This window comes from Falco biarmicus, chromosome 8 (genome assembly GCF_023638135.1).
Source record: "Falco biarmicus isolate bFalBia1 chromosome 8, bFalBia1.pri, whole genome shotgun sequence".
NCBI classification, from domain to species: Eukaryota; Metazoa; Chordata; class Aves; order Falconiformes; family Falconidae; genus Falco; species Falco biarmicus.
This window is the reverse complement of record NC_079295.1, coordinates 32,112,659-32,125,248: the sequence shown is the minus strand read 5'-3', so window position 1 is coordinate 32,125,248 and position 12,590 is coordinate 32,112,659. Positions and strand designations below refer to the sequence as shown.

The 12,590-nt window shown below is 38.8% G+C and overlaps 1 protein-coding gene across 2 annotated transcripts in view; it reads left to right on the top strand.

Moving 5' to 3' along the window:
* Positions 1-12,590, top strand: part of ADCY5 (adenylate cyclase 5) — a 223,833-nt gene that overhangs the window by 119,064 nt on the left and 92,179 nt on the right. For both annotated transcript variants that reach the window (XM_056348488.1, XM_056348487.1), the window contains exon 2: positions 11,090-11,239. In XM_056348488.1, the coding sequence (XP_056204463.1) occupies positions 11,090-11,239 (150 nt within the window). The remainder of the gene's footprint in view (positions 1-11,089; positions 11,240-12,590) is intronic.

Sequence of the window (12,590 nt, the reverse complement as noted above, 5' to 3'; positions counted from 1 at the left end):
AAGTGCACAGGTACTGTATTCTTGGAAATTAAGAATTTAATGCCATGACTAAACATTCAAGCAGTGATGCAAAACAGCTGTTGATGGCAGGGAAAGTAAATTGCAAGCTAATTTATGATCAGTATTGTCCACTCCAAGAAAAGTAAGTGTCTCTTTGGGATATATTAAGAGAAATACTATCTATAATATAACAAAAGCAAGTAACGCTATTCAGTGCCCTTTAAACATCAACAGGATTGTTATATCAATTTTTGGATATGATAGTTTTCAAGAGTCAAGTGGGGAATGAACTACATGGTCTGTGAAGTCTCTTAGGTTCTTCGTTGTCTTGTTGTCCTATTACAAAAAAATTCTGATAATTGCACCCTATTTTTTTCTGTCTGTCTTCTTCAGATTAGGTTACTTTAAATACTCATATTTCACTCTTTTTCAAAGTCCAGTTCTGTGGTGTAGAGTATCCTCTTGGGAAGGTTAGTATGATATTAGGTCTATTTTAAGTTCACCTCAGAAAACCTATTCAGCTGCATAATCTCTGGTAATGATCTTTGGGAGAGTAAAAGTACATGCTCAATTACAGACTCAAAATTTTCCGCTAGCTACAGAAATGTGGATTTATTTCCTTTATATCCTGCCCAGTTCTCAGAAGACCCGGCTTATTTCAATTGTCAGAATTCAAAGACTCTTCCAAACTGTATCTCCAGCAAAGTGAGGTTGATTTGTTTGTTTCTGTTAAACATTTTAATTTTTACAGTATTATAATGCTAATATTTTCAGCATAATCATCTTATACTTTTGACAGCAAGAAAAAGCAGGTTTAAGATCCTAGCAAAAATAACCTTCGGCTATAGCATATCTTGATTCAAGAATCCAGCTTTCTGCATTTCATAATGCTTACAGAAATTAATGATACAGTCCTGTGGTATGGGACTTGGATAATGTTTTCAGTACATATGTCTTAAAAGTAGACCTTGAAATGTCTTCCTTGAGATACTGCAAAACAATTAAGACTTTGCCCTGTAATATACACTGTGGAAAGATCATGTAGTAGCAATGTAACCAAATTGTTGGAGCTATCAGAAAAGAACGGGGTTCATCTTTGCTAATTTGAAAATAATCATTTGGTTTGATCCTGGAACCATGAGGCCATGTGTTTGTGTGTATGTTTGGGGGAAAGACGGAACTGGGAAGCTGAGAAGAAAGTCCAGGGTGAATAATAACAAGAGTTACTATATAAAGAAGGCAGAGTGGAAAACATATGAAGAGTGAAGTAGCACAGCTCCAAAGGCAGAGAGAAAAGTGGTTGTGTATAATGAAATAAAGGCAGGCTAAATTGTGTTGTGCTGTTTTTATTATAAAGTGAGCTAGTCATAACCAATGTCGTTAGGTTGTCTGACACTTTTCTTTATAACTTGTCTTTATAAACAATTCTGAAGAGTCTTTTAAAGCTTCTCTGTAAAATCTTCGTTGTATTATGGTAGACCTTTGAAATTCAGTATGACGAAGCTGAAGGCCAAGGAATGTGCCTTCAAGCTGTCTGTTGTGCTCAGTTAAAATTTGGTTGGAAATTTGCCTACTGATAACTTTTCTGTTGTTGAAACCAAATCTGTTTAGAGATCAGTATGCTCAACTGCTCAAGCAGCCAGACCATAAGATATGGTAATGAATCTTGGACTTCTATGCAACCTTTCTCATTCAAAAGTAAGCTTAGTTTACTGTAATAGCTGGCAAAATTGCACATAAGCTTTTAAAGGAAGAGTATTCAGCTGTGATCCAGTCAGATCCCTTATAGACTAATTTATATGTTAGTGGTGGCTGTGCTCAATGTTTGCTATTTGCTACAAATGCTGCTCCTTCACCTCATCTGGTACAAGCCACTGCTTCAGTTCAAGAGTTCAAACTTTGCTGGTGGTGCTTGGTAGGTTTTGTTTATTAAAAATATATGTTGGGATAGGGATGTTAATAGGAAGGAGCATAGCTTGTGGGCAGCTACCCTGGCTTGATTTGATATCCAGCAACAGAAGAAGAAAGGTCTTTAAATCAAAACCAAAAATCCATCTGTATTCCATTCTTTCTCCAATTTTACATTTCTTTCCAAACAAACAAAACCAGCATAACTCACCACCTCCTAAAAACACACATTCTAAATGCTTGGGAAATAACAATTTTTACATCCTACATACCATATTTAGGGCGCTCACTTCTGCCTGCTGAGCAACTGGAGAACTTTCTCTTTTCCCAGATAAATAAGACTTTCATGTAACTAGATAAATATTTTTGTTTTCCCAGTGACCTGGAGGTGACGCCTGTGCTTAAATGACTATGGAAGATAAGGGGTGATGCACTGCCTGTATCTGAGTCCAGGAGTCCCAGAAATATTCCCAGAAACACTGACCAGGGTACAGTGTGATGGGAAGGGAGGGAGCAGAGGGATGTTAATCTTCATGATTTTGCTTATTTAGTACAGATATATTTTCTCATAGCTGTTGCAAGTAACCACAGGTCTTGGGAACGTACTTCTCTGTGAAGAGTGTTTGCTGGCAGCATGTAGGCTGTTGGGAAAGGCAGACACCCCTTGCCAGGGGGATGGAGACGGCAGGTAGTGGCAGCCACAGAGGTGACTCTGAAGGACTGGGATCCTGCAGGACAGGCTGCAGAGGCCTCTTCTGCTGAGATGATGTAGGCAGTATGACTGCCAGGCACAACCTGACCCAAACCAGAAAAAAAAGTGCAGAAAATTGAACAAAATCCTCTTCCCATCATGGGTCAAATCAGCATATGTATTTGCTTGTTGAGTTAGTTAGCGTATATTAAATAAAGTTTCGTGTATGTTTCAGTGTAGTGGACTAATCTTAAGAGGGCCTGACAGAAAACCTAAGCATTTGGCTTCCTTTCCTCACATACCTTCCACCAGATAGGAAGGAGGGTATAAAAGATGAATCAAGCATGTTTCTTGACCTTTCTCCTCATTGAATACAGCTCCTTTAGTTTCAGAGGCATTGTGGGAAATCTTGAAAACATGACCAGACTTCTTAATCTAATTTCTATTTGATTACAATGTTTTCTATTAACACTTTTTAAATTAACACCTATTCTATCTTTTTACATGAACAGTTCCTCCTGCCTAGGGAGCACACAGGCAGGTGGGACTGGTGTGAAGACAACTCAAACTCAATCGTACTTATAATAATTTGTAGAACAACTAATTTTGCTGAAATACCAGAGCTTTGATTAATTTTCTTAACTAAAGTAAATGTCTAAATTGCCTAAGCTATCATGCATCTGGGCAAATTTTGTACAGTTGTCAAAATTATCTTGACATAATTTGTGTGTGAAGATGTTTAACCCACCGACAGCTGTGAGTCATGCACAGAAAGTCTAAGAGCTTTTATCCACTTTTGTGACCTCAGAGAGATGTATCTAATGTTTGAAGTCCTGTTTGAAGACCTTTTATTTCAGTGAGATTGTATTTGATTGCTCAAGTCTTTGACAGAGAGGTACCTCTATGGATAAGAAATAAACACCACTTCCAGAGGGGTGAATTTACTCATGGTACAAATGCATTTTCGCTAGGGTAAGGTTAAGTGAGCTAGACTGTGAAACATGCCCTGACTAACCCCCTGTGCAGTATTGCCCATGAAAGCTGTGGCAATCCCAGCCCTCCATTGCTACCATGTTGTTCTTCTGGAGGTTGCCACAGCAGATTTGAAACTGGCCAAACCTGCAGCTTGTACTCAGCTGTCTGTGCTGAGGAGAGGCATCTGGCTGATGTACCATCTCTTAAGATAAGAAGCCATTGGAGTTGGAGGCGGCAGCCTGGTTACAAAGACTTAAGAGGTGATACGTTAAATAATAAAGCGGGGGTTGAATTGTAAGCAGGGAAAGGGAAATGTCCCTGTTTCAGTGGAAGAAGCCTTCCCTTAAGCTGTTTTTAGGGTCTCACTCTTGCATCCAAGGGCCACTGGATGTTTCCCCTCGCATGGCAGCTTCCCACGTGACTGTGTCTCCCACTTAGCCGTGGGCTGTCAGCTTGCTTCATCTGATTCACCGTCAAGAGTCCTCACATGAAAACCAGTGCTGATTTGTAGCATATAGAGTATGTGAACTGTGAGGATGCGCAGAAACTTGGCTGCCACAGAGATTCAGTGAGGCTGGACAATAGGACCCAAGAGTCTCCTTCCCTACTATTTTACTGCTAGTGAAGGGCTGCACTTCTTCCCACCAGGCTGTGCCACATACAGAGGATGCTTTGCTGGGATAATGATAGAGTTCCAGGAAAATTTAGACAGAGAAATACTTCTTTTAGCTGGGGTTACGCCAAGATCTGGTCAGGACAGTATATTCTCCTCTTAACCTTATTGCTCAGTAACCAAAGAAAATAGGACCTCACTGAAATCCCAGCAGAAAAAATAATAAATTATTTTTATTTTTTTTAATTAATTAATATTAATAAAACAGTCATGGGGAAGTAGGATGTATCAGTTTAATATAGCAATGTTTCCTCCTGAGATGCTTACTAAAATTACATCTGCGTTGGTAATGTTTTGTTCTTTAATAAAATGGGGATTTAAAAGTGTTATTTGTAATAAAACCTCAAATCTGTAACCCAAAGTACGTACTGCATTCTGTATGATAATAAGAATATCAGTGGGAAAGAATGCACAGAACATTTGCAATTGCAGCAATCAATAAATTAATTAAAATGGTGTAGAAAAAGGTTCAGACATTAATATTAAGAAAGCAGCATCAAACATTTTGATGTCCCCTGAAACAACTTGAAGAATTGAAAAATAGAAAAATCTGATTTTTTTTGCTCTGGATGAGGGGTGTAGTATTTCATGTCTAGCTGCAACTATATATTTAGAAATTAAATTAGGTAATTATTCTAAAGAAAGAATGAATTTACGTGGCACAAAATACTTGCTTGTGTTTCGCTTAGGAGAACAGAGCATCACGTCTAAGAGAAGAACATATACTAGACTGGAAAGGTGAGATGGTCACTGAAATACACAGAACAGATACCTTCAGTGTCATGTTTTTGTTGACTATAATTCTTGGACAGAGACATTCACAAGTGGCATAAAGATTTTTTCATGTTTTCAGCCAAAATACTACTGCTTCACTCTCAGCAAGTTAACTTTATGCTGAATGTAGAATCTAGCTGAAAGATTAAAGGAGACAGCTTTTGCTCCTTGTAGGCTTCCCAAATAGGAGGACTATGCAAAAAAGTTTCAGAAGTATTTCTGCAAAGAAATTTTTTTCTTCTCAATGTCAACTGAATAGATTTACTGCGTATTATAGAGCATCACTAACAAATTTTATTACTCTGGGATAGTTAAATTACACTATGACTTAGGGAAGCATTTAAGCTTTCAGAGCTGGTTTCAGTAGCATTACTCATGTGCATAAAGTGGACTTAGAGAAGTCTCCGGAAGATTGTGGCTGTAACCGGTTTTCTGTTCTGCCTGAGATCAAAGTGAGTGGTTGCTGCACAGAGGCAACAGAACACAGGGGGAAGGCACCATGTAACAATGTCAGATTTGTTCTTAGACTGGTGTGTTGATGGAATCTTTTGTTGTTGCAGTAATTTCAATTACTCAGTAAAAGTACTTGTCACGTTTAAAATAAAAACCTTCTAATTTCTTTACTGGTACTTACTCTGTCCTTTACTGGCCAAGTACTGGGAGAAGACCATATGACTTTTAACTGTTTAATTATCTTTCTAGCATAATCAACAAGTTTTCACTATCTTAGTACTTTGCTAATTGTAGCTCTGGGAAATAAAAGATGTTGTTGTATATACAGCACAAATACATGAGTAATTTGATCTTGGAGCCAGCTGATGTTGTCTTTCGTTTTAATTTTCATTATGCCTTTGGCTCTGTAGCCACTCCAATTTTTATATTAGGTAGTAGTATATAAAAAGGCAATAGAGGGTTAATTGCTGTTCAGGGAAAGTGTTTAAAACCAGTACTAGCTATACCTTATAACAACATTTTTTCATAATGTTTATGCTTTTTATCTTTAGAATTTATCTGTACTTGCAATTCCGGATTGTACACATAGGTGCTGTAGAAATAGCTTGGATAGTTAGAGCTTTTGTAGTCCATCATATTTTTGTCCTTACATTGTTTCAGATGAGTATTAAAGATTTCATAGTAATTATTCACAGTTTAAAAAAGGAACTCACAAAAAGCAAAGCTAATTTCTGTGTCTGCCCCCACAATTAATAATTGGACCACTTTGTCAATTCAGTATACAATCACTATGAAATGTAGTCTAGAAACTCAGTTATGTGCTTTTAACCTAGTTGTTGCATTGATAATTGCTTTAGCAAAAAAGTTACTGCTAGATCTGTATCACAAGAGCTGGAAAGCAGAGGCAGAGCAGTGTCACATTCTGGAAAGAAGGGATATGTAGTTAGTTTGTTGTTTGCTGTAGCTTGTTTTGCATGACTTTTTAATCTCCATGTGTGTACTTTCCTTCTTGTGACAGTTTTACAGCTCCACAATAAAAGCTTAAAATGTAGTTGTTTTCAAAATGAGACTTTATGAAATATCAGAACAATATTTTGATTTAAATGAAAAATAAATAGAAAAACAAAATACTGATTAGTGGTGTTGGAAACTAACAGAGAATAGCCTAGTGCTGTGATCTCAGAACAGAAATAACCCTGAGCCTCCTCTGCATGAGAAGTGGACCAAAGCCGAGTAACTTGGCAAAAAACAGAAGCTGTGATTCTTGTAATGAGCAGTGATATTCCAAGGAATATGGGCCACCTTCTTGTGTCAGTAGCCACCCTTGTTTGCTGTGGCAGAGGTAGGGAATTAACAAAATTTATCTCGACACTATCCCTCTTAAGCATGTTGTTGTCTCTTAGTTACATACTGAATAGCATCTGGTGTTTGAAGAATAATCAAATAGAAACACAGCAGGGAGAAGCATTGATGCAAGCTGATACTTTGTCTTCTTGGGGTGGTCTGGAAGCTCTCCCCTGGTCACCATCCCACTTCTTCCTCAGCCTGGCCTGAAATGCCCAAAACATCAATTTTGTAACAATAGTGTCAGGCCAAATTTAGCTCTCAGTTTTGATTTTGTAATACCAGGTTTTCATAACTCCTAGAGCACGTGGAACTAAGCTGTTTCCATCTCTTTTTTTTCCTTCAATCACCAAGGGAAAAAGTATTGAAAACAGTTTCCTGTGGGAGATTCAACAAAAGCATTGCAGTGCTCCGTTTGTGCAATGAAATCAAAGTGACTAGAAACTGTCTGGTCTGTTTTGTTGTCTGAGGTTGAGTGATCTATTATTTCAGTAGAACTAAGATGTCATGGTGATTTTTGAAAACCCCTCATAGTAGACAGATTTTTCTTAGGTACTAAATCACCTTTAAAAAAACTGCCTCGGTAGCACCAGGATAATAGCATTTCTCTGCCACACGCAGATGCTGTAAGAGTAAATATATGAGTTTATGAAATACTCAAAAATGGCAATACCACAGGCAGGTTTAATAGCATATCTAGGAGTTACATGTAAGTGAAATTGTCTTTCATAAACTGTTATTTTCCAAAATCAGAAGGGTTGGAATCCTTTTAGTCTAAATTTCTAGCTAGGCAGGGGAAGGAAATCAACTACAAAATAGACAACTATATTTTCCCATTGCCTTGAACAGCTCTTCAAGCACAGATTGTCTGAAATAGTTGCCATAATATGTTTTTACTTTTCAGGCCATGGAGCTTAGGGAATCATTTTTTTAATATCTATATCATCTCTTTCCTCCTGGGACTGAAGCTGGTTACCATAGTAAAATGGCAAGGAAGCTGATAAGCAAGTAGTACCATTTGGCAAACAGGTTATAAATTTAATTTATTAAGACAGAGGACTGTGGAAAAAATCAATTACATTAGAAATATTTTTCTTTTCTTTTTTTTTTTGCATTATTTTATTTGAAAATACCTGTGAGGAAAATTATTGTGAACAGATATTGAAAAAAATGCTCTTGCTCACATAACAAGTGTTGCTGCAAATAGTAAAAGCTTCAATTTTAAATCTCTGCAGAGCTTTGATACTTTCAACGTTACACTGAGATTTCTCCCCTTATGTTTCAGGGTGTTGCAAAGATGCCATACTGTGAATTAAATGAGCTTCTGCTTAACAGAATAAATATGGATGTCTGTCCCCTGCTACTTAAAAATTACATTGCCATACAGTTTTTGTTCCTACTTGATGAAGCATGGTCATCTGAGTCTGTCTTGTAAATCAGTCTGTGAAGTCCATTGGATTTGTGAAAAATGACGTCAGAGAGTGCTGAAAAGTTGGATTGCATTGTATTCCACAAACATTATCAATAATATCAAGTCTGATGATGTGTTCTGTACTCCCCTTTGACAATATTGGCATTGATGCACAATATGAATTGCATGCCTTGAACTGTACAGTTTGGCTATTTAAGGCATCATCACAACAACAGTATCATCATGGGTGGGCCCCACCTGGGGGACTTTTTGTGGGCACTGAGATATACTGAAAGAGAGCTTGTTTTCAGGACTGAGGTGTTGTGTTCCTCTTTTCTGCTCAATTAACTTTTGATATATTGCCTGCTATCTGAACCACATGTTGTGCAAGAGTTGAGTTGCTGTTTTCGGGAGTTTATCTTGAGTTTCTACTATACACTTTGTTGTGAAGTAAAGTCTCAGAGTCTTGGGATTAAAAAAGAAAACTTCATATTTCCTTAAAATCTTTTGTGCTCTCAGTTTTATCCATCTCAGATATATGGTGCATGCTTATGCTGTTTCATATGCCCTGACGAATTTTCTACTCGGTGCACAACTGAATAGCTTCAGTAGAGAGGATTTGGGAGTCTTGCTGTAATCCGGCCGTGCAAAAGATGCTATTTAGTGTTAACCCCTTTGAGCCCATATTAACTGTATTGAACTCGTAGAAGTGGTGTTCACTGGCTGTGGGTTGCAATCAGTGCATCCATGGAGCAGGAATCAAAGTAACTCCTAGGAAAGCCCTATTTTGGGTCCCTTTTTAAGCTGTTTCTTCATTATAATAAGCACTAGTGGTTTTTTTATACTAGATGGGGATTTTTCATTCCTAAAAATGATCATTATCAGTCAAAAAATACCATCAAATGGCCATTGGATGCAGCGCTAGGTTGGGTAACTGGGCAGGATCTGTGTGCAAGTTGGCTGCTGTCTGATGAACCTTGGGGGAGAGATGGAGGACCTTGGATCTGGCAGGATCCAGCCAGCCTTAGAAAGAGCTGAGTCAGAATATAATTTTGAAGGGAATGTGTGAGCTTCAGGATCAGGAGTTATTTCATGTTGACGTGTATGGCCTGCACCTTCAACAACCCTACCTATGCAAAATGTGGGCTCTTTGGATGGAGAGAGCCATCTGTAGGGGATGAGAATAGTTTCCTCCTTGGAAACCAGTTATCTGCAAATACAGATAGCTGACATTGATGATAGTCACCAGTGGTTATCTATAATCTGCATGTTATTGTACTGTATAGTGTGATACGTAAGTGTGGGAACCCACTGCGGGGACATAGCCCAAAATGCAGCACTTTGATGCAGGAGCTTGGGGGGTTAGAGTGTTGCTGTCTACTGGCAGCTGTCCACAGACAGAAATCCTCAACTGGCTGTAGCACAAGGTATTGCTTATTTTAGCGGAAAGATAAAAGTTTTCTGCCTAAATCCTGTTTCGAGGCAGAGTTGTTAATAAAATTAGTGTTACTGTCCTGAGCGCGTGGATGTAGTCAAAGAGTTAGAGTAGTCCCAGTGGGATTTCTCAGACGGGTTGTTGCTCTTTGGGATGTGGGTCCATGTTTAACATGGAGGTGGCTCCTCTCTCCTGCACAGTGACCAGGTTGCTTTGGGGAGTCCTGAGCACCCCCTGTGAGCAAAGAGCTTGAGGAGTGCCTGCCACTCCTGCCCTTCAGAGCTTGGCCCTGTATTTTCAGGGAGTGGGCTTGCCTGGAAATTACTTTTTTTTTTTATTCTGCAGTAAAGAAGTGTTAAAGGCGAAGGGTCTATTTGGACTCATTAGGGAATACAGCAAAGATCTCTATTTTTAAGAATCTTGCAGGTCTGATGACAGACTTTCCCCCTAGAAGAGATGAGAGGTGTTTTGAATAAGTCTTTCCTCAAGAGGAGATCCAGCACAGTTTCTGCAGCTCCTAAAAAGTTACACTGTGACTGACCTCTGTCAAAGGAAATGTTTACATGATACCATTGGAAGCCGTTTTGAACATTTTGCATGAACCAAATGCCAGCAATGGGCATGGATTTTTTTTTTTCCTATTTTTTTTTAAAATAGCTGAGAAATGAAAGATTGTGACACTGTTTTTCAGCAAAAGTTATATGACTGCTTCCTTACAAAATATAACCCATGCGGAAGCAGAAGAGCTATGTAGCTTTTCCTTTGTGCTTGTCCGTTCCAAATATGCTTCAGACTTCACAACTCTTTCTGGAGTCATGTTCACAGAAATGTATAGAATGTTTTTGTGTCTTTTTTCTTTTAGCTAGTAGCATAAAATTTTAAGTCGAAACTAGTTTAAAAAATTTTTTTTCAGTTTCAGTTTCTCTTTAACCTTATGCATACCAACATTTTCCCTTAAGTATTTTAAGTGCTACTTCAAAATAATGGTTTCTTTGATATGTTTTCAGGCCAGATATGTAGGTACACAAAAATGGAAATATTTGTGTTCCTCTGTCAGATCTGTTTGTACGAGTCTTACTAGCTGACAGAGCAAAGATGCATTTTTTTATATATTTTGTCACAGATGCTCCAAGATACTGAATTACCAAAAGCAAGATTACAGAACTACCAGTGGAATTGTATTTTTTACCAGTGAAGTAATACATAGTGTTAAAAATGTATATTTGGGGCCATATATGACAATATTATATTTTAAAGACTAGAGAGATAAAATACACTGGAATTAAGAGCTTGAAGTTTAAGCATGGCTTGGATTAAGGAGCTGTGGAAGGGCCTGTGTTCTGGCTGGTGCTTTGTTTCTGATGGCAGGTTTCCAAAGTGTAACCAAGTATTTTTTTTTCTTTCTTTTTTTTTCTTTTGTTGCAGCTGGTCTCCAATGTTCTCATCTTCTCCTGTACAAACATTGTAGGCGTGTGTACCCATTACCCAGCAGAGGTGTCCCAAAGACAGGCTTTCCAGGAGACCAGGGAATGCATACAAGCCAGGCTTCATTCTCAAAGGGAGAACCAGCAGCAGGTAAGAGCAACAATGGGAAATAAAAAGTGAAATTGCTACAGTAGAATTAGCATGCAAAATGTTCCTGTAGGATGGGATTTGCAGGCCTCTTGCTTCTTGATTACTCCAAGCAAGAACAGGCTGATGGTAGAGGGCAGGATTTTTAAAAGTTTGAAAGAGAGCTCAGGGGAGTTTTTTTTTCCCCAATGCCCTGACAGACTTCTCCACAGACTTCAGCATATCCTGTGGTCTATGTTCCGCAGATTAAAATTACACAGTATGCAGAGTCTGCATAGTTTTTTTTGAACCCATCATTGAAGCCATGTGTTGAATGTACAAGCAGTGCACAGGGTTCAGACTGACGCTCTTTGTAAGGTCAAAGCGTGATGTGTTTGTCAGCAAAGCCACTGCCACAGGTAGCTCTAAGGAAGGTTTCAGAAGTGAAAGGTAAAAATTGGTCCACAAAACATACTGTCCCTTGATACCTCCAGAGAGGGTCCTTTTCCTGCCTTTCACAAAGGTTCCCACCTGCTTGCACACCTCTGTATACCTTATAGGCCTCAAGTGAATTGTATTTGTTAAAAAAGTTAAGATTCATCACCAACTTAGGTGTGGTTTTGCTCTAAAAAGACCTGTTGATGCCATCATACAGCCTAGCTGTCAAGGGTACCGAATGTTACCACTCTCCTAATTCATTCGGGGGTTCTTTTGCAACGGATCTTTTGTGTCCTCAAGCTTAGATACAAAAGACCTTTTGGGGCAGCTTGACTATTCCCTTGCCAACACATTTCTGCACTGCAGTACTTCTTGTGGTGGTCTGCCCAGTCCAATTTGAAATGAATCGTGAAACGGGGCTTCCACTCTTCCCTTGGGAGGTATCTCAGAGCTTGGTTGTGGGTTTGAGGAAGAGGTCAGAGGAATGAATCAACTGGAGTGTCTTTGCATCTCTGTGGCAACACACCTTAATTTTCCCTCGTGTCTCAGCCCACCTGCATTTATGGATTTGTCTTTTGGCAGTGTTTCACAAAGTACTTCCGGCTGATATACTTGCTGTTTAACCCTTACTGTGAAATAACCTGTACATGTGCCTTATTTTGATAGTATATGTATGAAAATGAGATTCATGCTCAAGGATCCTTTTTCCTTTGTAATGAATGTGGTCTCAGAAAGATGAAACGAGCAGCCGCTCCTCCTTCCACACCTTGAAATGGAGGAAAGGATTGAGCCAAGAGAATACCCCATTTTACTGATTGACTACAGCTCTGTCGTCCTGCTGAGAGACTGCCTTTGCAGCATGGCTCAAATGCTTGCGCTGTTCTGGATTTAGAAACTTCTGTGTCAGAAGTACCCAATGAAATAGCCCTGACAAATG